At 41.5% G+C, this 26000-nt stretch overlaps 2 protein-coding genes across 3 annotated transcripts in view; both read right to left on the reverse strand.

Moving 5' to 3' along the window:
- Window positions 1-2964: 2964 nt before the first annotated feature.
- LOC114138929 (histone-lysine N-methyltransferase SETD7-like) lies at window positions 2965-7007 on the reverse strand. 2 transcript variants are annotated; one of them, XM_028008427.1, is made up of 7 exons: window positions 6827-7007; window positions 5339-5468; window positions 4484-4685; window positions 4198-4387; window positions 3486-3567; window positions 3258-3375; window positions 2965-3126 (listed from the first exon to the last, which is right to left on the reverse strand). In XM_028008427.1, exons 1-7 carry the CDS (start codon window positions 6864-6866, stop codon window positions 2965-2967), a joined length of 924 nt encoding a protein of 307 aa, XP_027864228.1. In that variant the 5' UTR covers window positions 6867-7007. The 2 variants fall into 2 exon arrangements, with proteins under 2 accessions (XP_027864228.1, XP_027864226.1); XM_028008425.1 differs by lacking the exons at window positions 2965-3126; window positions 3258-3375; window positions 3486-3567 and having other exon boundaries at window positions 4205-4404.
- Window positions 7008-18156: 11149 nt separating this feature from the next.
- LOC114139662 (receptor-type tyrosine-protein phosphatase F-like) overlaps window positions 18157-26000 on the reverse strand; it is a 153580-nt gene continuing 145736 nt past the window's right edge. The window contains exons 24-25 of the mRNA XM_028009702.1: window positions 20867-21002; window positions 18157-19939 (exon numbers count right to left, since the gene is read on the reverse strand). Coding sequence (XP_027865503.1) covers window positions 19871-19939; window positions 20867-21002 — 205 coding nt within the window. The 3' untranslated portion in view covers window positions 18157-19870. The remainder of the gene's footprint in view (window positions 19940-20866; window positions 21003-26000) is intronic.

Consider the following 26000-nt stretch of genomic DNA (forward strand, 5'->3'; position numbering starts at 1 on the left):
CATTTTAAGCCGTTTCCAAATCATGAACTTTCAGATACCAGCTTTGTTCCCATCTGCTGCACATGTTGTGTGCAGCTATATTTGTGCACTTCTTACACGAAGATACAAAGAAATGCAGATAGATATTATAGACAGTTGTTTACTGGAATAAAAAAGAAATTAATTTGCAACATTTTCCAAGAACAGTTTGAACAAATCTACTCTCAGCCAGTCCTAAAAACACAGAGAATATTGACTTTTCAAAAATTGGATATATTTCCTAAAAATAGTCTTTGAAATTTTATGAACAGCGAAAGCAAGGTCTTAAAAAAAAACCCCGCTACAAGGCACCTGTGATTTCTGTACCAGGAACGAATGGCTAAAATGTGATGTGGGCGGGGTGTGAGAGCCTGAGAGTCCAAACTCTGGGCAGAAACATCCCACGCTTCCCCCTCCACCTGCGCCCGGTTCAGCCAGGTTAATGGATAAACAAACTTCCTGCCTCCAAACTGACACCGAAACTTCTCCGGAATACTGCCGCTGTGGTGACGAACCTGTCAATGGGACTTTTTTTTACAAGAAAGTTATTTTTTTTCTCCAGTCAATAGTTATTAGTGTTAATGTTTCTGAGTCATAAACCCAACCAAACGGCGCTTAGCATCAGCCTCGCTCACACGTTTCCCTCAGAACTTCTTCAAACCGAAACAGAAGCAGAGCGGGAGGGATTTCCGTCTGAACATGGACCGGTACCGGTACTTCATATTCAACCAGAGGAGTGTGCTCATCCTAGGCATCCTCCAGATAGCCTGTGCGGGTCTCTGTGTCGTCTGCGGCTTAATGGACGCTGCTTTCCGCAAGAACACCCCGCTGAGCACCAGCAGGACGCCGGTGTGGGGAGGACTGGTCAGTATCACCTGGAAGGCTCTGCTCGGTGGGCATCCAGGTATCAGGATACCTACGGAGTGTTATTGGTGTGTTACAGGCTCATATAGGAGACCGCTTTCTAAAATATGGTGTGGATCCTCTTGAAGAATAATAATGACTGTTGACAGGGTCGGCCAAAGATTGGCTGAGGCCGTGAGCAGACTTTCATTCGCCCCCCCCTCCCCCCACTTCCATCTTCAGTCTTTCATGATTATTATGAACATGAAGAGTCGGGAGGACGGCGAATCGCTTTTTAAAATATGCTTAATTAATTTGCTTTAGATTCTGCTGTAAAAAAACAACAACTAAGCAATCATTGATTATTCCATCCATCCATTTTCTAACACCCTTGTCCCCAGTGGGGACAGTGGGAACCAGGAGGTACTGGTTCCTATCCCCAGCTAACGTTCCGGGCGAGAGGCGGGGTCACCCTCGACAGGTCGCCAGTCTGTGGCATTTATCCTTGATTATTATTTTTTCTTTTTAGTGATTAAAATAATTTTCAGTTAACTGATTTGTAACGTTTTTTAATCAGTCAAAGGGTTACGTTCCTTATTGGAGAATATGATATCATCACTATTAAATATCTGACAATTTCACCAGCCTGTACTGATGTCCAGATAAATATTCTAGCTAAATCCTCAAATTGACTTAGAAAATGATATTTGATGTAAAATCCACTTTTAATATGATAGTTAAGGATATGTTAATGTGTTTTTGGTATGCAGTGAACCTCCAGGATTTGTGGGTGTTAAGAACCAGAGTTGTCTGCGAATGGCTAAAATCTATAAATACTTGAGACCCCTTCATAAAACACTTGTAACTGCATCTTAATAGTTCAAACATCAAATATACCTTAATATGCATTAATACACACAGTGGAAGCCATGTTGACACTACCACAGAAGCTAACATCCAGTCTTCCGTATTTCCACTTTGAAGTTTACGATCAATACTGTGTAATTTAACGGTGCTCTTGGATTGACAGTTTTGTAATCGACAGCCAATTGTTTGCTAAGCAGCGTTGCATCAAGACATTTCAACTTCTCTAGCTGCATTTTCTTCATAATAACTTAGTTGGGCTTTACAGAAAAAAAATATTTGTGGTTTTCACAAATAATTTGAAATAGCATTCTATGGAAATATCTGCAAATATTGAACCCCAAAATCTGAACCATGAATAGTCACTGTAAAGATATTGAAAACATGACTAAACAGACAATTGTATTCGTTTAAAAAAGAATCTAGATTTTGGTTAAGTTGGACCAAAGTTTGAACAATAAATCTGTAACTATGCCTCCAGAGAAATAAAAATTCATCAACAATCCGACATATTCTGGATGTAGTTTAACTATCATGGGGAATGCTTGAATTTCCAAAACTGCTCCCCACCCCACCCAAAAACAAAAAAGTAATTTTTGAGGACACAATGGAGCCAATGTTCTGACCACACACAAAGATGAAATAGGAAGAGAAACAGCAGAGGTGGACTCACTGATGGTACTGTACCTGCTGTTACGCCGTTTATCCAGGAGGAGGAGGAGGAAGTTCAAATCATCTCTTCCAACTGTCGTAACGGGACGTGTGGAGATTCTTTACCAAATGATGAACATTATGAACAACCTGGAGCATCCTCATCATCAAACTATCATACAACAGTGTCTTCAGTCAGAGGCTTCTTCAGATCTGCAGTAATACAGACTGCTACAGGAGTTAATCCCTACACAGCCATTAACATGTTAAATAACCTTGGATGATAAACTTTTAAACAGCATTTGATCTGTTTAAAGTCACAGTGTTTATGAAACGTGGCCTCAGCCCAGACACATATTAAATTGAAAATTATGAAAATTTTCAATCATAAAAGTTGAGTTTTCATAGTTAATTGCGGTAATAATTAATACTATGATTAGGCCTGTCGCGATAAACGATAAATCAATTAATGGTACGATAACATCCGATTCTGAATGACTTGAAGGATGCATTGCATGTAGCTGAGTGCCTATCTGATTATGGACCCATATTTTAAAAGTCGACGCTCCTCCTTCCTGTCGTTTCTACTTACGGCTCGTACTGGCAGTTGGGAGTGAAGGAGTGGTTGCCCTTGTGACCCAGAGAGGCGCAGTACCTCTCCGTCTGGTCGAACGGCTGTGGGACGTCGATCACAGTGTCGTCGTCAAGTGAGATGGTGTTTCCATTCAGAGCCCAGTCCCGACTGTCCACCTGACAAAGCAACATCAGTCATTTAGGAATCGTTTTTAATCAATAAATCAAATTTGCTACGTTTTATGTCAATTTCCCCTCATTACGTGATTCCAACGTATCTTCGTTTCCATAGAAGCAGCGCGCCATACATCAGAATGCGTGATCCGGACTCCGTTATAAAAAGCCATGACGGTACCCGGCTCAGCAGCTGCCTTGGCAAAAAGTCCCTGACCGGCTCCTTTAATCAGAGATTCTGCCACCAACACCCTGACAGAGAGGGAACACACAAGGTTCCAAATGGTTCTGGTTCTGTTCCGGCTTGTTGGAACAACCGTCGTCATTCCACAGTGTGACATCATCACACGGAGCGGCCCTACCGTTGGCTCTCATACGGGTCCGGCAGCAGAGCGTGGGTGGCGATGCAGGTGGAGGTGGACTTGTCATAGGAGTAGACAGGACCTGCAGGTCACATGAAGTCATCATGTCACCTGTTCAATCACACCAACATGTCTCTACAGCACTTCCTGTTTGAGTCCAGCTAACAGCATATACACTTTTTCCACATAAATTATTTGTAGAAAACACTAACAAACACTATAGAAATTAAATAAAGCATTACAGAAGAGACATTTTACAAATAAATATGTAAAAAACAAGCCATTCAGAACCACTGAGTAATATTTCACAGAACCAGGTCTGGCTGCAGTTACAGCTGGCAGTCTTTTCCTCTGCCAGCTTTCTACATCTAGAGCAGGGGTCTCAAACTCCAGTCCTCGAGGGCCGCAGTCCTGCAACTTTTAGATGTGCCTCTGCTGCACCACACCTGAACAGAATAATTAGGTCATTAAGGCTCTGGACAACTGATCTACACAAGGAGGAGGTCATTAAGCCATTTCATTCCAGTGTTTTGTACCTGTGGCACATCTAAAAACTGCAGGACTGCGGCCCTCGAGGCCTGGAGTTTGAGACCCCTGATCTAGAGACTGAAAGTTTTGAAAAATAACTCAAGCTCAGTTAAATTAGAGAACATAGTTCTCTATCTATGGCATGTTTTCATTGCGAGTGAGTGAAGATGAGATGAAATCTTACTGTTTGGAGCGATCTGGAAGCGTGGCCTTCCGGTCTGGTTGGAGGTCAGTGTGGCGAGGCGAGCCTCGGTGATCTCTCCGCCCACAAAGCTTCCATAGAGAGCCGTGCAGCCATCTGGGTAGATGTAGGCTGTGGAGCTGCCAGTCATCTCCCCGTCCTCATTGACCTGCCCAAACACGCTGCCCCCGTCCTAACCACAGCACACACCAACACACGCACACACACACATATGAAATGGCTGCTGTCCTTCAGAATAAAGAACCATTAGTGCACTCAGCTCACTCACAGGATAGTAGATCCAGCACTCCCCACAGCGGATGTTGCCTTTGTACTGACCCTTAAAGACTAGGCGGCCATCTGCATCCAGCTCCTGAGCTGGCCCGTTGAGTTCACCGTCGACATACGTCCCATGGAGGACACTGCCGTCCTCGTGTGTGTACAGCCCCTGGCCCTGCAGACCATCGTCAACGTAGAAACCTTCCAAGGTGCTGCGGACACAAAACAGACAGCTGCCGTGTGTAGGACAAGGAACACATCTAAAAGTTGCAGGTGTCCGGCCCTCGAGGAGAGGAGTTAGAAACCACTGCTACAGAGGATAGAACTGGTCTTTCTGTGTTCAAGTTATTCTGTCTTCAGGACAAAGCCATTTAAGCAGTTCCTGTTGGCACCAACTAGTGCTGGACCATACGACCTAAAATTGACAGTTTGGAATAATTTCTACTTATTCGAGATTGGGACTCGGGGACCACAAGTCCAGAAGGGAACCCCAGAAATCTGTCTCCTCCAACTCATTCTGGGGGAACCCAAGGTCTTAGACTTGATAGTCCAGTTTTCACAGTTGAAAACTGGACTATCAAATTTTCAGACTTGATAGTCCTGTGCCCTGCGCTATAGTTAATTTGCTACTTTCGGAATGGTCACCGGTCCACTTGAATTGACCTGCACAAGAGTTCACTTGAAACAAACAGAATATCGGTTTTTAGAAGGAACAGAGTTTGCATCAGAGTTGGATTGTGCATTCACACTTCCTCAAGTGAACCAGACTTTCTGGGCAAACGGACTGGGGTTTGATTAAAACGGACTAAACAGGGCTGGTGTTAATGCGCCCTTAGTGAACCTCCATGATACAGTGAGTCACTACCTTCCATCAAAGAAGAAGAACTTCCCCTTCCCATTCTTCTCTCCGTGGGTGAAATGTCCTTCGAAGCGATCACTGGAGGAATAGGTGACTGTGCAGACACCATGGGGCTGGCCATCTTCATCCAACGGGCCTACACATAAACACAAACAGGTTCTGGCTGATCGGGCTCAACTGTTTGTGATCTACACACACATAAACCCACATTTGAACACATGATAGATAATTATCAACTGAATGTTGTTGCATTGTTATGGCATTGCTGCACATATAGCCATGTTGTTTTTAATAAATTATTTTTAGTTTTTAATAACGATTGAAAAACGAAGTAGGCTGCACAGTGGCGCAGTTGGTAGCACTGTTGCCTTGCAGCAAGAAGGTCCTGGGTTCGATTCCCGGCTGGGGTCTTTCTGCATGGGGTCAGTTTGCATGTTCTCCCTGTGCATGCGTGGGTTCTCTCCGGGTACTCCGGCTTCCTCCCACAGTCCAAAAACATGACTGTCAGGTTAATTTGTCTCTTTAAATTCTCCCTAGGTGTGTGTGTGCATGGTTGTTTGTCCTGTATGTTTCTGTGTTGACCTGCGACAGACTGGCGACCTGTCCAGGGTGTACATCGCCTCTCGCCTGGAACGTAGCTGGAGATAGACACCAGCAACCCTCCCGACTCCTTTAGGGACAAAGGGTGAACAGAAAATGGATGGATGGATGGATGAAAAACGAAGTAGCATTCATGATTTAAAAAAAAAAGTTTGATTAAAATATTTTGCTAAAAAAAGGTACCAGAATTTTTTTTTTGTGCATTTTTTTCACAACTTCCATCCAGCCCATCTAGCGCCCTCTGGTGCCTCCACTTTGAAAAACACTGTCCAACATCACAGGTTTTCATAATGTATTGCTATGCAGTTTTTTGTTAATGATCTGAGAAATTTCCCTTAACATTGAGTGATTCCATTGATTTTCTGTACTTATATATATATATATATATATATATTTCTTTTTTTTTTTTTTTTTTTTTTTTTTTTTTTTGTGGCGTTTTTTCTACATTCCATGTTCTGATCCTACCGCTGCTGTAGTTTTACTGGCTTACTACTCACTCAACCCCAGCAGCTGGAGCTTCTATAAACTCATAGTCAACTTTCTGTCAACTCTTAAAGAAACAAACTATCCAACCTTTCCTGACTGACTCCTGTTCAACAGACACACCAGCTGTTGAAAGCACCGGTGCGTTCAGCGGTGAGGAATCGAACATACTGCATCGTGTTAAACGTCCGCCGGCTGCGGAGCTCTGACGGCCCCCACGCCGCTTTCAGCTGCCTCTCGCGCGGATCGCTGTCACAACTCCAGCCCCTGGCGCTCCCCGCTACCGAGCGGGCCCAGAGTCAGACCGCCTCACGGAGGCTCGGGTCTGACACGTTTAGCAGTTAAAGCGGGATCAAAGCCCTCCTTCATCGCATTCCCCCCGTGAACAGCGTGCGCTGCAGCGGTACAAACCTTCCACCACCTCCTCCACGCTTTCATCGTCGCTGTCCATGCCGCCGCGGGAGGAAGCCGGCTGATCACGGCACGCAATCCCAACCCTGCGCTGTCACCCGTGGGCTGCCGTGGGGCGTGGTAACACACGCCACCTATTAGACACTCTGAACCGGTTAACGGTTGACTTGAACTCGTTTAAAAAAAATAAAAATCTTCATTAGAGGAATCCTGACAGCGTTGCCAGAAAGGTTCCTGCAGACATATCAAACAGGTAGCAATGAAAGAAAGAAACGATATAAAACTCACACCAGGCTTCACTGAGAAAACATTCTCACATTTTTTTCTTCATAGGGCGCGAACAAAATTATGTAATTGAGAATCCAGTCCGTATTTTACAGAGGCAGGGCAGAGCTTAACTGTACGGACATGTTTGGACAGACAGTGGGATGGCTTTAAGTCTTTTCCCAGGTAGTTCCTCCTAATACTTGAGTAAAGTTCAGACTGCAATGGCAACAGATTCCCCTCTTCTCCTGGCTGCGGTGACCCTTCTATCTGCCTTCCAGATGGGTAAATATTAACTGATATTAAATGAAAAATCTTTATACAAGTACTAGTGTAACCATAACACTACTTTTGCCTCAGTTTTATGTGTTTGCAGTTAGAACTGTATAGAGTTTTACCCCGTGTTCCTGGTGTCAGTGTGGACCTGTGGGGTGAATGACCCCAGTCATGACTTATTGCCAGATTACGGTTCCCACCGGCATGCTTTGGATTTTGTAATATTAATGTTAGATGCACTCTTCCTACTTCTGTGTTTTGAAAAATAAAACTGCTTTCACCACGACTTACTATAGTTGATGCCAGGAGCGGCCAGATTGGACCATGAAGTGTAGTTGGAGCTGCTCCAACTATCCCCAAATTCGACTTTGGAGGATGTTGCAGTTAATTTTTCCAACTGGGAAGTCAGAATTTCCCAGTTCTGAATACGACTGGAACGCATCATTAATCCAATTGTTTTCAAAGTGCCTGCACTCTGAATGGTCATTTAATCTGACTTTTACGTCATTGCTATGCGACATGCGTCATAATTCTGCACCAAAAGAAGCCCGATGAGGTTGGAGTCGCAAACTGTTCACACACAAGTCTGATTGCAGTTGTAGTGGTATCAGGACCACGCAAAAAAAAATTAATAAAAATAAATTAATCAGATTTCCTCTGATTATTTTACAGGTCATTGCTTTCTAAAACGGTGATTCATTCAAAACGCATCATTGACTGACCGTATAATTAGCTGATTATTTCATGGTGATCTTTTCATCCCTGCATTTACTTCTTATGGCTCTTGTCCACCCATTTCAACTTAGTTTAAAGATTTTTCACTACCAACAGAATGCTTGTTTTTGGAACGTAAATCACAGGGTTTAATTTTTGCCAATGGGACGTTAGAAGTGGCGATAATGTACCAAAATGCTGCCAGCCAACCGCCATTGAAGAAGAAACTAAACGTAAACTAAAGACAATTTAAATGCTGCACAGTAAAGTTATTACCGGACCACCAAGGTCCTCACAGGCTGGAATGGTTCAAACTGGAGAACAATGGAGGTCGTTCAGCCGACTGGATGCCATTAACAGAAAGTGACCGCCGAACAATAGGATGGAGAGCCGGTTGTTTACTAGCATGTCTGACGCCCACATAATGATGATGATAACACCACTGTGCTTTATTGTTTTAGCCAGCCAATAATTAGGGACAAAGAGGTTCCTTACTATCTCTACATTTTGTCATGATTGGCAGGATTCCAACATTTGAAAAGTAAAATTTCATAAAATATGTAACCATGAGGCGCTCTAAATGCCTGCAAATGTTTTGCTTTTTGAATTATTAACAAAAGGTTGCTTCCTACCATCACTGTGTTCACTCAGGGTACCTGGCCCGCAGAGTTGGATGGTCTAGAATGGCTCACAAGATCCTCCCTCCTGTAGTCTCTGGTCCTCCAGAGTTTGAACGAACGTTTCGTGCGCAGTAAGTCAGCTGCCTGTACAGATTAAAATTTAATGTGCTAGCTTTGGAAAATAAGGAAGAGACTTACCAAATTACGGTGACTTTGAGCAGAAAGTGCATCACTTTTAAATTCTGTTGACCTTTTTTGTGTTTTGTGAGTGTTTATGGTTGTGGGGTGTCATCATTTTCCAGAAACCTTTCCGTTTTGGCTCCATGTTTGCTTAATAACCCAGTCCTCGAGTGCCACTGCCCTCCAACTCTGATTCATCCATGATTCCTGCTGCTCGTCCCTTCCACACATAAACACGTATTGTCTGGACGTTTTGTGCTGTCCTCAGGTCAGCTGCATGGTGGTGGCTGCAGGACTTTCCTGTGCAGCTGCGGTCATCATCTTCGGCTACTCCTCTCTGACGCTGACCTATGGGGAAGAGGACGAAGACGTCTTCCACCAACACAAAAGTGCCAAAGTGGTAATTACCGCGCACAGCCGGCTGTATTCAGAGCTCTTCATTTGGTGGAACTTCAAGTACACACACATCTGTCTGCTGTTTCACAGCCTTTCTAACAACTGACAGCAGTGACAGTAGCTGCTGTCTACAAACCAGACAAGTTGAAGTGACTCAAGCTTCTGAAGCTTCTTTTATTTTGGTGGAACATGGTTTTAAGTGTGGCTCTGGACGTATTTGTACCTAACAGCAGCAAACTGTGTCACACTGATATTATTTCTGTCTCCTAACTCAGACATTTGTTCTCCATCGGCTGGTGAAAGGAGCCAATGCCACCATCATCCTGACCTGCATCATCAGCCTGGTTCTGTCCTCCCTCATTGGTTATGTGGGTTTCCGGAGTCTTCCATGCTGTGGCTGCTATGATTGCAGGACTGGACTGGTAAGGACTGGTAGCCCACCGCCTCTTGGTGTGAGGCTGAAAGAGTTAATCATGTCATGGTACAATGTTTCTCCAAAGGTCATGCTGTTGTGTCTGTGGAAGTTGCTAGCAGGGTTCTCAAGTCCAAATAACCAATGTCTCAATTTAATCAATACTAGAAAATGTATTGATTTAAAATAACAGACTCTTAGCTCCTTACCGTCCTGTGTTGTGAGTTTAACCTGCTAACATGACAGAAAAGAAACATATGCGACCCTGTGCAGCCAACAGGACTAACACAAAAGAGTCATTCAGACGAACTTTCCCATAAAGGCAGATGGAAAAAAAAAGAGGAATACCAAAGAATGACACGTGCCAGCTATGCTAACACTGATGTTTGAAAGCAGCCTAAAATGAACAGTAAAGCTCCTGTATCTGCGATGTTGAAAACTTCACAAACAAACACTACCCGTTTCATCTGCAGTGGTCAGAGATGGGTTCATTTGGACCCTCCAGTCTTTTCCTATGGTCTGCGCGGTCCGGTGGGATTGCGCTGACCTTGCGTGTGCTTTTACAAGGGGCTTTTTCTGTGAAGTTTTGGAATCTGATGGTTCCCCGGTGTCCCACTGTGACATTTCCTGCACTCCTCATAAGCATCGCGCTAAGACTGCAGGAGGGTTACACATTAGCTTCATAGACACATAAAGCCCTGTGACGGCTGCAGTCGGCTGGACTCCACCATCAAGACGGGCTCATGAAGTTCAAAACTCCCCAATTTTTTGTTCTAATCTGCGTGATTAGACAGTTCAGACTCAGGTAAGGATGAGGCACTGCGTAGAATAAAATGTATTATAGGAATTTGTCACAACAAGTGTAGGAAAAGGACACAGTCAATGAAATCTATGAAATCTCAATTGTGACAAAGGCAAAATGCTTCCCTGTATTTGGCATACTCACCTAAATCCCCACCCACTGTTTAGTCCACATTAGTGGGCTAAACACTGACGTGTTCTGATTTCAAGACTGAAACCAGAATGGTACGCGTCATGGAAACAGTTCCTGTTGCTAGCAGTTAGCAAATTGCTCCTAATCCACCAACCCTTAGCAATAAACCACACAATCCTCGACCCGGTGCACCTTCACTGCCTGCTAGCTCACATGAGCAAAGGACAGAATGTATCAGTGATTATGTGGCATACAGGCCATTTTGATGGAATAGTCGAGGTAAATTAATACTGTTTTGTGTTTATTAATACTGTTTTGTGTTATTTACTAGTGGTGTCGCAGGTTGACGTGGTTGCGGAGGGGGTCAATATCACTCCGCAGTTGCTAGAAAACGACGGTTGTGGAACCGTGCTTTTTTTTCTAACGGCTGTTAGAAACGAGACCGCTAACGGAGTTACTTTGTAACAATTATTAAATTAAAAATGTTGCGGACTCAACCTCAATATCTCTTTTGATTGTTATCCCTTACCCCTAACCCTTACCCTAACCCTATCCCTTTTGTTTTTGATGGCCAATTCTTCCTCCAGGTTAAAGGCACAGCCATGGGTAAGAAATTTGCACCGGCCTATGCCAACATTTTCATGGCCGAGTGGGAGACCGGTGCCCTTAGTACGTGCAGGAGGGCAACCTGTACTACTATCGATACCTGGATGACATCTGGGGGGTCTGGACCCATTCTGAAGCAGAATTTCAGGAATTCCTCCAGCACCTGAATACACATAACCCATCTATCACAGTAAAGTCCACTACCAGCGTTAAAGCGGTCGACTTTCTGGACACTACCACATATAAAGGACCAAATTTTGATACAACACACAAATTAGATATTAAAGTTTTCTTTAAACCCACAGACACACATGCTCTGCTATTTAAAACTAGTCACCATCCAAGGCACACTTATGCTGGCCTAATCAAATCACGACTCCTCAGATTTCATAGGATTTGCACACAGAAAACAGACTTTGAGGAGGCAACTAGAACTCTGTTTTCTGCTCTTCGTAAGAGAGGATATTCCAGGTCTTTCCTGAGAGCAGGCAGGAAAAACTTCCTTGAGTCCAGACCCCCCGATTCATCTCCGATGATCCCTCTGATCACAACATTCTCCTCCTCAGCAGGACAATTTGTTTACAACGTTAAACAGAATTTCACAAAATTCCAATCTGACACTTCTTTGCTCCCAAATTACAAAATAATTGCGGCCTACAAAAGGAATAAAAACCTAAGGGATTTCCTCGTCCGTGCTGAGGTCAAACCTTTGAAGACACCAAAGGTCTAAGGTCAGAGTGGATTTTTCAAGCAGCTGCACTGGGTACAGAACAGATTCAATAACACAATTTTCAAATCAGACCAATCAGGAAACCCCAAATCAAAAAATTGTGTTTATTTAATAACCTGTCTAATTTGTAAAATCAGTTATGTGGGTGAGACGAGTAACAGTCTCCTTACTCGTTTTACCCAGCACAGACATAACATTCAAAAACACAAAAAAACACACGTACCTTTAGTGCAGCACTTTATACGCCATGGCTGGGATGCAGTTTCAGTCTTGGTGCTGGAATGTAACCCAGCCTGGTCTTCAGCCCAGAGGAGAAGGGCTGAAAGAATCTGGATCCACAGGCTGGATACACAGATCCCAAAGGGTCTGAATGAGAGGTAGGCTCCACCTGCTGGACTCCTGACAGGATGGCCCGTGCACATACGGGGGAGGAGAAGAGGGTGAGGGGAAGAGGGAAGGAGGTTCAATTTTTTGGACCTCTGACCTTTGACCCTGAACCCAAACTCCTACCCCAACCCTAACCCGTGTGACCTATAAGGGGCAAATTTAATTATATTTTATAGTGGGAATGGGTTCTAGGAGGTTCAGAGACGATGATGGCCTGTGCATACAAACAGGGGGCAACAAAGACAATAGGAGGCCAATTCAAAGAAGGAAGCAAAGACAAAGAAAGCCATTAGCGAGCCAGTTGGGGGCCGATGGCGTATTGTTCAGTGGATGATAGGGACGGGATGGCCAATGCATTTGGTCTTTGACCACTTACCTTCACACCTAACCCTGACACCGAATGCTATCCTCTCTCAGGAGGCTCACTGAATCCCTGGCAGGGGTGATCGTCCTTACTACAACCGTTTCTGGTGTTGGTACTTTGGGTTGTCCACACCATTCTTTAGCAATAGTTTATGTAGTTCAACAGTAAAAATAGAAACCAACAAAATAAATAAAATCTTCCCTACCAACTGAGCTCTGTCAAAACCACAACAGAGTTGTGTGACATCAACATTTATACCAAACTTACTTTAGTCTGTTAGTATCCCACATGTCCTTCCCTCAAACTTTAACACAACTTCACATAAAACTACCTTTAACCCTAGAGGGGAAATCTTGTTTTATCATGTTACAAAAATGTAAAATGAATCCATTCACAAATGCAGAACTCTTTTCTTTAATAGAAACATTTTCAAAAACTAATAAAATTAAAATTTTACAAATTTAAACAAAAATTTAAACAAAACTGATTAACTTAAAGAAAATAAGTTTTCAGTGCTCCAGCTCATGTCTTGGACATCTTCATCTTCCTCATGTGTCTGTGTGGAAGCATCGATTTTCTCTGAAAGATTTTAGCATAAAAAAAAAACAATATCAAAACACATATAGCAATTCCAACTGAATATAGTAAAATAAATAAATTCTTAGGACAATCCACACCATGAACAATAAAAAGACTAAGAAATACTGATACATTGTCTATAAAATGTATTGACTTAATTTAATCCATTCATTCTCTTACACCTTTATCCCACTAGGATCAGGAATGCTGCTGGTGCCTATCTGCAGCAGCCAATTAGCAACAGGCACAGTATACCCTGGACAAGTCTGTTGCAGGGCATCACAGACAGGAAACACAACCATGCACACTCACACCAAACGAGAAATTTAGAAAACCCAATTAACCTGACTGTGAGAGGAACCTAGAGCAGGACTTCATGTATTTTGTCTCAAAACTTGTAGTGTTTGGTCTCCAACCTTGCTCCTCAAGCTCCTGCAAAACTCTATGCTAGCATACGCAAAACGTTCTGCTTGCTTTTGGAACAAAAAGGCACCATCACCTGGCAGCCTCTCAGTGAATAGAAAAAAAGTGTACTGGATGCATTTGTTTCCTTCAAGCACAGGTGAGCCTGTGTATGGGTGAATATGGCTACTTTCAATTGTAGCAACCTGAACCACTCATCAGATGTAGGAAGAAACAGCTTGCGCTTTCTGCTCCATGTTAAACTAAACGCCCACCAGCAGATGCTAACAGTATTCTGATCAACTATGTTACAACATAGTCATGACATGATATCAAGCCAACCTGAAAATGTGTGCTCTTTAATATTGGCTATCAATAGTAGCCACACAGGCACACCCACTAGAAGGAAACAAATGCACCCAGTACAACACTTACATCTTTGTTCAAAAAGCAAGCAGAGAATGTTTCGTTGATGAGCAGAGTTCTGTGAGAGCACAAGAACAAAGGTTGGTGTACAAACATTACACATTTTGACAAAAAAAGACATGTAATCCTGCTTTCAAATTGAAAATATTGACTCTCAAATTATGGCAGAAAAATTCCCCCATATCTTAGCAGGAAGAATGTACAGAAAACTATAATGCTCAGATAAGCAGCCTCACAGAAACGTATACACACAAACTATCCCTGACCTGCTCTTCTCATAATAAAATAGTTTAGTTTATTTAAAAATTAAAACCAGTTAATATTCAATAAACTAATTGAAGACCTCACCAGAGCTTCCTCGGTCTCTTCACCTTTCTTCAACAGCATCACTATTTTAGCACTGCTATTCTCCTGAATATCTAATATAATATAATACAATATAATTCACATGTTAAGTGATCAGTATTATCAGGTGTTGTGTGGCCATTGCTCACAGTGACATTAAACTTTAAGCAACAACAAAAGAGGCAAATTTTGCTGCTGTTTCATTTCCTTGTGATGAAATAGAACATTGTGGCTAGAGTAGCTATGTTTTTAGACAAAGTTAGCAGTAAAATTTCAAAATCAAATATTTTTCGCAACTGCTGTGAAATTATTAGGAGGGACAAATGTGCCTGCCTCCAATATTGTGGGGGACACGTCCCCCCCGGTTCTAGGAGGACCTAGAATGCTGGCAGACTGCACAGGTATATGCACGGACATGTGGAGGGTAGCTAACTACTCTGGCAGCTTGTGGAGGGTAGTCGGCGGCTCTGGTGGCTGGCGATGGAGGAGCTCGGGCCTTGGAAGGCAGTCCGGAGGCTGGTTTGAACCAGCGCAGGAAGGCTCGGAGGAGCTAGCCGCAGGCAGAACGCAGGCTCTGCCTGCACAACAAAAATGATGGCTTGGGAGGAGCGCTGGGGGTCTCGGAAAGAACGCTGGGAAGAAGCTTAGCTGGATGCCCGCTTACCAGGGCTGGCGTTTCTGCTGCTGCAGGTGACACGGAGACCTTAGCTGCAAGAGATGAGGAATCTGGAGCAGTTGAAGACGAGGCTTCTGTGGTTGATAGAGTTGTGGAAAAAACTATTGCCAAACACTGTTCAGGTAAAATCACTCAATCAGGTTTACTTATGAATTGTGCACAACTCAGAGAGCTCGTAGGACAATCAATAATGAAGCAATTCTGGATGAAAAGCTCTACCAGGCAGAGACAACATATGAGTTTTATACCAAGGATAAAGGTTCCAAAACAAGAGGCAAGACAGTCTGGTTCTAATGCAGCTGTGGAAAACAACTCCCAACCCTGTACATGTAACCCAAATAGTTTTATGTTTGTTCGACCATACAGGAACTTAGAATGGCAATACAACTAGCAGATGTGACCTTATTGTAATTTTCCACTTCAATAGTTTTCGCTGAACGAATGAGTCATAGAACTCGAAAACTGTTTCTAACATAAAAGAGTCATTTTTAAACTGTTTAAAGAGTGGACAAAAATCCTCCTCTGAAGCTAAATCAAAAATGTTCTGATGCACCGGGGAAATGTCAGTGGAAGCCGTCGTGATTGTTGAAGGGGTGAAGTAATCCTGTTGAGGGGTGGGAAACACTTTCTTCAGCTGATCATAATTTGACTCCAGTCCCAGTTCCTCCAGCAGCAGTGGAGAAGGCAAGATCTCAGCATCCTGGTATAAATCCTTCTGGACCAACTCCAACTGCTGCAGGATCCATCTCTCTCGGTCTGTATCCATTTCTGGTCATTTGACACAGCAATCCTCACCGTAGTACTTTTGGTCAGATCCTTCTGTCATGAATGGCAGAGTTGTAGTGTTGAGGATTGACATGGTTGGACTCAGGTTGTAGTGTGAAATTCTGATTTTAATGATAAAGTACACAAAATGCAGGAAACACGGAACATAGACCCAAGTAGATGCACAAAACATGGATCTGACGAGGGGCAAGTGACACAAGCAGGGTTAAATACACAGGGGGTAATCGGGAAAAACAAGGGACAGCTGGAAACAATCAAGGGGAAGACGCAACAACAAAGAGACTCAATTAACTGAAAAAACACAAAATCCAAATCCTCACATAACCGCTTAATTCTTCAGTATTTACCCTAATCGGTCCACTTGGGATTGTGTTAGGTCTCCTTCTGTTTTACAGAGGGTCAGATCCTACTTAACAATGCTGGTGGTGTATCAAACCCCACTTAACACGGCCTACTGGCATGCTGTTATGTGTTGTGGTGGTATTAATTCATAACAAGGATCAGGTTGGCTTCCTCTGTGTTACAGCCAGGAACACAGAAGAGCTATCTAACTGTGTTCATTCGACTGCATGAAGGCATCTAACGTAAACTCTGGTCTTTGTGTTTTGTGTTGCACTACATCAGTGTTGCAGCAGCAGATTGGCTTCCTCTGTGTTACAGCCAGTAACACAGAAGATGTAGTAGTACGTTTTTTCACTGTTTGGGATGCAAGAGCTCCTGTTTCGTTTTCGCCTCAGCGTCCAATCGGACCCCTACACCAGAGCGTCAGCATCAACTGTGTCATTTTCACTTCAGTGAGGAGCTCAACCATGCCCCACTTCTCTACCCAGCATTAGAAGTAACTGTCGTTTTCGCTTTGGTGGGCTTTTTGGCTTTTTCGCTGACCCTGAGTCAGCATCAACTATACTGCTCAAAAAAATAAAGGGAACACTTTAAGTGTTAAACACCTGTTTAAGTGTTCCCTTTATTTTTTTGAGCAGTGTATATTGCTTCAGACTGATACACATGAGGGTTAAACAATACTTTAACTTAATGTATAGACCCCTAAGTGGCTTGTTATAAACCTTGATCAACCTTGGTTTGACTATCATTGGGAGGGTGATTGTGGTAATGGCCAAACACCCCGGGATCCTGCGGTTCACTACTGATGATGAGTTTCAAATGATCAAATATACATACCAGCTTATAAGATTTTTATTGTAAATGTGTATATATATGCAGCCCTGGAAAAATTCATAGATCACTGCATTGAACCCTATTGAAAACCTTAGTTATTCTACCAGATATTGATTTATTAACTCTTCTTGAGTTAAAACATTAATATAGTTCTTTCTAAATGAATATGAACTTGTTTTCTTTGCATTATTTGAGTTCTGAACGCACTGCATCTTCTTCGTTATTTTGACCATTTCTCATTTTCTGTAAATAAATTTTGTGAAAGGATTAGTTTTTCTGTGTGTTTATATAGGTATCTGTGTCAGTTGAGTTCCCATGTTGTCCTGTCTACCCTTGATTAATCCTAACTGTGTCTAGTTCCCTTGATTACCCCCTGTGTATTTATACCCATCTGTGTTTCTTGTTCTCTATCAGGTCCTTGTCTAAACTGTAGTTGTCTCGTGTCTGCTGTCGGCCTATTACTGTTTACCAGTTGCTACCAGAGTCTAGGTACTAGCGTTTGCTCCTCTGTGCTGCCTGAAGTTTTGTCCTTTTTTCATCATTAAACCACATCAAATGGGTTCTCCGCTTTATCCTCACCATCTTCACCCCCATGTCATGACAGAAGGACCTGATCAAGGACAGGTGAGGTTGCGTTAGACTCAAGCATTGAATTCATGAGAAGTTTTTTGTACTAAAATACCCACATTTACAGAGAATTTGTTTGGTGCATTTTTGTTAGCATGTTCTTCCTTCTTTCTTATAGCTTAATATTCCTATAAGATATGCTACTTATAAGATAGGAATATATTATAGCTTAACTGGCAGCCCACATTAACAAAATAATAGTGAAATAATATTGATCACAGAACACTCTTTATAAAAGATCAAAATTTTCCTACACAGAAATCCCTAAAAAAATGTGAAATGTAGGACAAACAAAATTTTTTCTTCACATTTATTTATTTACTGTTAATCTATAAGTAGGATTTATTTAAATTTCCATATATATCATTTTTGTCTAATATGACAATATCTGACAATATATATGACAATATATATCTAAAAAATGTACCATCCAAACTCAACATAAGCAAATAATAAAACCATAGTAGTCGACTAAGAGCACAAAAACTGAAAATGTTCTCCCTAACCCTAGCCTGATTTATGGTTCTTCTAGGTTCTGCTGTGTCTATAGTGTTTCTCTCCTGATCCATTCTGTCCGAAATCATACTCATCGCTGGTACATGTTTTTTTTTTAATTGCCTGTATTCATCCTCACTGAAATTGTTTAGTATTAGATATACGTCTTCCCACTCACGTCTGTACTTTTGCAAGAGTTTTTGCTTCTAATGACATGGTGGAGTATCGAGTTGAGGACATTTAAAAAGGAAACAGGTCTCTAGGCAACCGTGATGGCAGCGTCGATCCATAGCATTCTGGGGTGTCCTGTGAAGGTCCCGCCACAACAATTTAGCTGACGTTAATGTTTCCTGTGTTTTATTTTGGTCATTATTGTTACACTTAGTGTTGATATAGGCGTGTATATCGGAAATTTAACAGCATTGAACAGCCAACTACTTTAAATGTTGGCTGTAAAATACAGAAAATTTATGGGTGCTGGGAACACCTTGGGATTCCCCCGGAGGAGCTGGAACAAGTGGCTGGGGAGAGGGAAGTCTGGGCCTCCCTTCTGAAGCTGCTACCCCCGCGGCCCGACCCTGGATAAAGCTGTAGGAAATGGATAGATGGATGGATAGTCTGAGATCCTATGAAATCTCAATAACTAAGTACAAAATATACTACAAATATAGTTCATGAATTCACCCAAGATTTAGAAGTTTTTTTTCTCTTCTACTTTTTACAACATCTCTTAACAGCTCTCCTTTTTTCAACATTTATGAATCTATGGATTCTATTGAAAAACCAGAGCTACTACATGCTCATAAGCAATATACATACAATAATGGAAAATTATTTTGCATTGGAGAGGGGTGACAGTAAGATCTCAGTCCTTCCATTTGTTGCCAGAAGGCATTGCCAAACAAGTATTTGTTCCATGAGCAAATACTCATTCATGCAACAAGTATTTGCTCTGTCTTGTCAGTACAATTAGCATGTGCTATTTAGTAAACAATTTCTCTACTTCACAGGCCTGGTGTGCAAAAGTATGTAGTTGTTTTTAATAATGACTTAGTTTTATTTTTAGGACCCATAATTATGTTTGCAGGGGTTTGAATCTCATCATTCCAAGAAAATACCACAAAGTATTACTATCAATTTTCATGTCTGAAATAATCATCCATAGATGCAGATAGACAAAAGACCTTGCTCAGTTATATTGTAGCTTTTGGTTGACACTGTCCAGGCACCATCCATAAACAATGTAGGAGTGAAAAAAATTGTTGGTTAAACCAACTCTAACATTCCTCGAAGTGACTAACTTGTCTCATTTCTTATCCAGTAATTTGTCTGGCACAATTAAAATAAACAAGCACTATATCCACTGCTTCTTTTAGGCTTTCTTTAGGTTCTATCTCAGGAAGGTTAATGATGATTGTAAACAAATATATATTCTGTATATGTAGAAAGACTAAATGGGGATTCAGGGTTATTTTTGGGAAGGCATGGGTGCAATAACTGTCTACCACCAGTCCACATAGAAGTAATGGTCTTGTTTTCCTGCAGTGGTCATCTCCTCACTGGCCCCTCACTGACTCCTTATTCATTAAGCAAAAAAATTAGTTTTGGCTTTGGTTCCAGCTTTTTGCTTTGTGTGTTTATAAGACAGGTTACATTGCGTAGACATCAAAACTTCCCAGGTACTCCAAAGCTGCCCTGTAGCACATGTGGTACTGCTCCTGCAGAGAAAAATGAATAAATCAACAAAAGCAAAGAAATTACTAGGGCAATAAATAAAGGATGAAATTAATTCGCTGACATTGAAATGTACACACAGAGATGCAGAATATTTTGAAGTATTGTGGGTGAGCTAAATAGAAACGGAATAACTGCGCTTGTAAAAATATTTATTTTACAATAGATATCCACAGAACATATTTTAGTTTTCCCAAACTTGTAAAATGGTTGATAGGCAGGTTTATATCAGTTGTTTACACATAATCTTATGGTCATGGTTTGAAGACCAAGAGAGGCAAAAGTAAGAAGCAAATCAAAAATCAAGACACTTGGCTCGGGGCTGGTCGAGGACCAGCTTCTCTACTATTTTTTTATATTTAAAAACTCAATTCTGACCAATTCATAATCCAGACTTGAATCTGACTGAATATCTCTGCAAAAATCTGAAAATAGCTGACAGATGTCTCCATCCAATGTGATGGAGCTAGAGAAGAACTGAACAGAAGAATGGGCCACACTGCCTAAATATAGGTCAGCTAAGCTCATGGCATCATATTAAAGATTTCTAGCTAGAATTGCTGCCAGATGTGGATCAAAGGGTGTGAATACTTACACAAATGTGATTTACTGTTTCTTTTATTTTCAATAAGTTTGCGAAAATAGCAATAATTTTTCTTTTTGCTATGATGATTACTACGTCTGTGTAGAATTGTGAGGAAAGATTATGTAATACAATTTTGAATAAAGCTGTAACATAAAAAAGGTGAAAAAAGTGAAGTGCTGTGAATACTTTCCACATGCACTGTATTTGCCCCACATTCCAAGTAATGGAAGTGATCTTAGTTTCCTTATAAATGATAATACCATAACATTTTCACTATTGTTGACATGTAATTGGTAATGGCACCATGAATTTAACAAAGCAATACCTCTGTCTGAACCATGGCTGGCCTTTGAGTTTGGAGAATCTTGACTGTCTGAAAGATGTCAACCACGCCTTCGTACCTCAGCCTCTCCAACACAATACTCAAAGTGATGAATACTCCAGTCCGTCCGACCCCAGCGCTGATGGACATTACATTACATATTATTAAGATCATCACAATGGCAATAGTGAGGATACACCCACCTGGTAAATGTTGCTAATGAAACATTATTGAAAGCCAGGAAATATGTTGGAATTGAGCAAGTCAAGAAAAAACTTCAGAACTTAGGTATCTGATGAAGACTTGAAGTTGTGTTAGAATGTTGGTCAACAATCATGTCAACATGATTGCTGACAACCCCCAACATTAGAGGACTAATGTCTCAACATGATTGTTGACAACCCCCAAGACAGAGTGGCAAAAAACTCTTTAATATATTAGAGAATTTTGGTCTAACACAACATGTCAAACAAGGAACACACACTAGAGGTCACACACTGGATCTGGTTATCAGTAAGGGTGTAACAAATGTCACCCTGTTGGATCACTTCGCTGTGATCTTTGAAAGTTCTTTATCCATTAAACCACTTGGACAAACAGCTACTTTCACAAAACGTTCAGAAACATTTCATCAAATCTGTTCTTCTTCCTTGCCCTTAAGATGTGCTGATGTAGATAAGTTGGTAGATGATTTTTAGCATAAAATTTCAGATATCATTGATTCCATTGCCCCCATTAAAGTGAAGGTTGTGTTTGGTAGGAAGAAATCTCCATGAAAAATACAGTTAGATATATATGCAAGACAACTCTGCCGTAGGGCCAAACGGAAATTGCGTAAAACTCAACTTGACATTTATTATGATATCTATAAAGAAAGACTATGTATGTATTCAACACTAAAACATGTAAGGGAAGCTTTTTTTGCAGATGTCAAACAAAAACATGAAAAAAGCTCAAGCTTTATTTGCAACAGTTGACAGGCTCACAAACCCTTCTATGAAGTTACCACCTGAATTTCATATAATGCTGCCTGCAACAAGTTTTCCAGCTTTTTTTCAGGGAAAATTTTTAAAAAAAATCAGAGGATTAATCTGCACATCCACTCTAAAGCCAGTACCAATGCTGTGCCCAAACAAAACAAATGGAGGAAAAATGACCCAATTTCAACTAATTAATTATAAAATCCTAGAAGAAATTATAAGTCAATTAGGCTCAAGTTCTTGCTGTCTGGATGTCCTACCCTCACATTTCTTTAAGAAAGTCCTGCCTGGGTGTGCTGTGGTGGTGTAGGGAATAGCGCAACCCACGTTTGGAGGCCTTGAGTCCTCGACGCGGCCGTTGCGGGTTTGATTCCTGGACCCGGCGATATTTGCCGCATGTTTTCCTCCCTCTCCTGTCAGCCTACTTTCATATAAGGGCCCACAAAAGACCCCCTGGAGGGGAGGAGAAAAAAAAGTTCTGATCTGATCCAAATAGTAAACTCATCGCTCTCATCAGGCGTTTTCCCCCAGGCTTTGAAAACAGCAGTTATCAAACCACTGATAAAAAAAGAACAATCTGGACAAATCACTACTGCAGAATTACAGGCCAATCTCCAACCTCCCATTCATCAGCAAAGTTATTGAAAAAGCTGTTTAAACAATTAAACAGCTTCCTAAGGATAACCAACTGCTTTGACTCCTTCCAGCCTGATTTTCGTGCTCACCACAGCACAGAGACTGCCCTTGTGAAAGCGTTCAACGATGTCCACATAAATACGGACTGTGGGAGAACCACAGTGCTGGTTCTATTGGACCTCAGTGCAGCTTTTGACACTGTTAATCATGACATTTTACTGAATCGACTGGAGAGTTGGGTCGGACTCTCCGGTCCAGTGCGAGGTTGAATCTCGCTTTAAGAACTGGGATTTCTTTGTTTCAATTGGAAACTTCTCATCAAAGAGGTCAAAGGTCACATGTGGGGTACTCCAAGGTTCAATCCTAGAACTCCTCTTATTCAATATTTATGTGCTCCCACCAGCTCAGGTTATAACAGGAAATAAGATTAGCTACCATAACTCTGCGGATGAAACACAGCTCTACATTACGATGCCACCAGGTGACTCTGAATTCATCCAATCACTGAATAAATGCTGAGAACTATCTCCAGCTGAACAGAAACAAAACTGAAATTCTTATTTTTGGACCTAAAGAGGAACAATCTAGAGTAATAGATCTAGAGTTAATGCACAGCTTCAGTTATTACAACTAAAAACCAGCGATCAGCCCCGAAACCTGGGAGTAGTGATAGACTCTGAACCTTCAGAGCCACATAAACACAGTTACAAAGTCAGCCTTCTATCACCTGAAGAACATCTCCAGGATTAGAGGACTAATGTCTCAGTGAGATCTAGAAAAGCTCATCTATGTGTTTGTCTTTAGTCATATTGATTACTGCAACAGCATCTTCACAGGTCTGTCCAACAAACCAATCCTCCAGCTGCAGCTGATCCAGAACGCTGCTGCTCACGTTCTCACTAAAACCAGGAAGATAGAACACATAACACCAGTTTTAAAGTCCTTCCACTGGCTCCCTGTAGCTCAGAGAATAGACCTTAAAAACTGTTAGTTTACAAATCACTGAACGGCTTAGCACCACAATACATTAATGATCTGTTGTTGTATCAACCTTCCAGACCTCTCAGGTCTTCTGGTTCTGCTCTGTATCCCCAGAACCAGAAGCACCGAGGAGAACCGGCATTCAGCTTCTATGTACCACAAATCTAGAATAAACTTCGAGAAAACTGTAAAACTGCTGAAACACAGAGTGCCTTTAAATCTAGACTAAAACCCACCTGTTAGGAGTTGCCGTTGAAGCTTAATTGATTAAAAATTTAATGATGGCACTTGACTTAATGTCATGTTTTGATTGTTGATTCTATGTTGCATGACTTTGTGTTTGTTATGATGTAAAGCACGTTGAAATGCTTTGCTGCTCAATCAAATAAAATTTGATTATTTGTATAGCACATTTGTGCTATACAAATAAAATTTGATTGATTATATTGATTGTGGGCTGCACAGTGGCGCAGTTGGTAGCACTGTTGCCTTGCAGCAAGAAGGTCTTGGGTTCAATTCCCGACCTAGGGTCTTTCTGAATGGAGTTTGCATGTTCTCCCTGTGGGTTACGTGGGTTCTCTCTGGGTTGTTTGTCCTGTCTGTCTGTGTTGCCCTGTGACAGACTGGCGACCTGTTCAGGGTGACCCCGCCTCTCGCCCGGAACATTAGCTGGAAATGGACACCAGCAGCCCTCCCGACCTCTTTAAGGGACAAGGGTGTACAGAAGATGGATGGATGGAAATGGATGATTATATTGACATACAGTGCCTTGTGAAAGTATTTGGCCCCCTTGAACTTTTTAACCTTTTGCCGCTTTTCAGGCAGGCTCAAACATAAAGATCTAAAATGTTTATTATTTTGTAAAGAATCAACAACAAGTGGGACACAATCGTGAGGTGGAATGAAATTTATTGGATATTTTAAACTTTTAACAAATTAAAAACTACAAAGTGGGGCGTGTAATATTATTCAGCCCCCTTGCATTAATACTTTGTAGAGCCTCCTTTTGCTGCGATTACAGCTGCAAGTCACTTGGTCTATCAGTTTTGCACATTAAGGGACTGAAATTCTTGTCCATTCCTCCTTGCAAACCAGCTGGATCTCAATGAGGTTGGATGGAGAGCGCTTGTGAACAGCAGATTTCAGCTCTTTCCACAGATTCTCTATTGTATTCAGGTCTTAACTTTGACTTGGCCATTCCAACACCTGGATATGTTTATTTGTGAACCTTTCCATTGTAGATTCTGCTTTATGTTTGGGATCATTGTCTTGTTGGAAGGTAAATCTTCGTCACAGTCTCTGTTTTTTTGCAGACTCCAACAGGTTTTCTTCCAGAATGGTTCTGTATTTGGCTCCATCCATCTTCACATCAATTTTAACCATCTTCCCTGCAGGCCCAAACCATGATGCTGCCACTACCATGTTTGACAGTGGGGATGGTGTGTTCAGGGTGATGAGCTGTGTTGCTTTTATGCCAAACATATCGTTTGGCATTGTGGCCAAAAGGTTGGATTTTGGTTTCATCTGACCAGAACTCCTTCTTCCATGTTTGCTGTGTCTCCCAGGTGGCTTGTGGCAAACTTTAAACAAGACTTTTAATGGATGTAGGAGCTATTTCTCCATTTTCAGTAAAATCTTAGAATTTAGATTATTTAGTTTATTTTTTGCTTACTTTCTAGTTGACTTATAATTAGAATTTTTTTTTAATTTGTTATTTAAAATACGTTCTTTGGTTAGTAATTCACTTAATTAGTTAATTTCAGTTTGGGACGTAGGTGTTTCACAGTATAAATACGTAGATTTGAAGTAGCTCATTATGTACGTGGGTGTTCATATGTTGTTTTTTTTTTTTGTTTTTTTACCAGTCAGCCAGTCTATCCAATCAGTGTTTGATAATAGCGATCAACGTTACAGTACAAGTCTGTCAAAATGAAGATGAATAAAAGACTGAGTTAAAGCGCTGCACCTTTACGCACAGCTAGGGGGTTTAAAATAAACAAAGTAAAAGACAACAAAACTACAAGCAGCTCAAAGTGTTTTGCTAAAATGTCTAATGTAATAAAAGCACAGTTGACAAAGAGTGATTTGGAGGTTTCATCCAAACAATGTATTAAACTGACTGAGAAAGGCTTGATGTCCTATATAAAAACGTCCCAAGATAAAAGAAATGCTAAATTGAAGCAAGCAAGACGAATAATGGGTTTTATATGGTTATATGGTTAGCCATATAAAACGCACAAGAGAAAAACAAAACAATAAACAAAAATTTATTAATTCCAGAGTTCCATAATTAAAGAACCCACAACCTTCCGTTCATCCACCCCAAGGTTGGTTAGAGGTCCCAAGCAAGTTAATTATAAAGTGCTTGGTGCAGTGCAGGTTATGGGCTGACAAAAGTCAGATCAGAGTGAGGACAAAATTGTTTGTTGGCTGCAAGGAGCCTCCTACCAGCCTGGCAGGAGAAGCAGAAGTGTTAATGCACCAAAAGTAAAATTTTTCTTGGGCTCTAGGCCTGGACCTTCAGCTTGCCATCAAAACCT

The sequence above is a fragment of the Xiphophorus couchianus genome, chromosome 23, assembly GCF_001444195.1.
Source record: "Xiphophorus couchianus chromosome 23, X_couchianus-1.0, whole genome shotgun sequence".
NCBI classification, from domain to species: Eukaryota; Metazoa; Chordata; class Actinopteri; order Cyprinodontiformes; family Poeciliidae; genus Xiphophorus; species Xiphophorus couchianus.

Excerpts from the sequence above, each read along its gene's own strand:
- LOC114138929 (XM_028008427.1), bottom strand. The coding sequence starts at position 6,866 with ATGGACAGCGACGATGAAAGCGTGGAGGAGGTGGTGGAAG. Across the intron at positions 5,469-6,826 it reads CGTGGAGGAGGTGGTGGAAG|GCCCGTTGGATGAAGATGGC; the intron begins GTTTGTACCGCT and ends GTTTATGTGTAG. Across the intron at positions 3,127-3,257 it reads TCCGGATCACGCATTCTGAT|GTGGACAGTCGGGACTGGGC; the intron begins GTATGGCGCGCT and ends TTGCTTTGTCAG.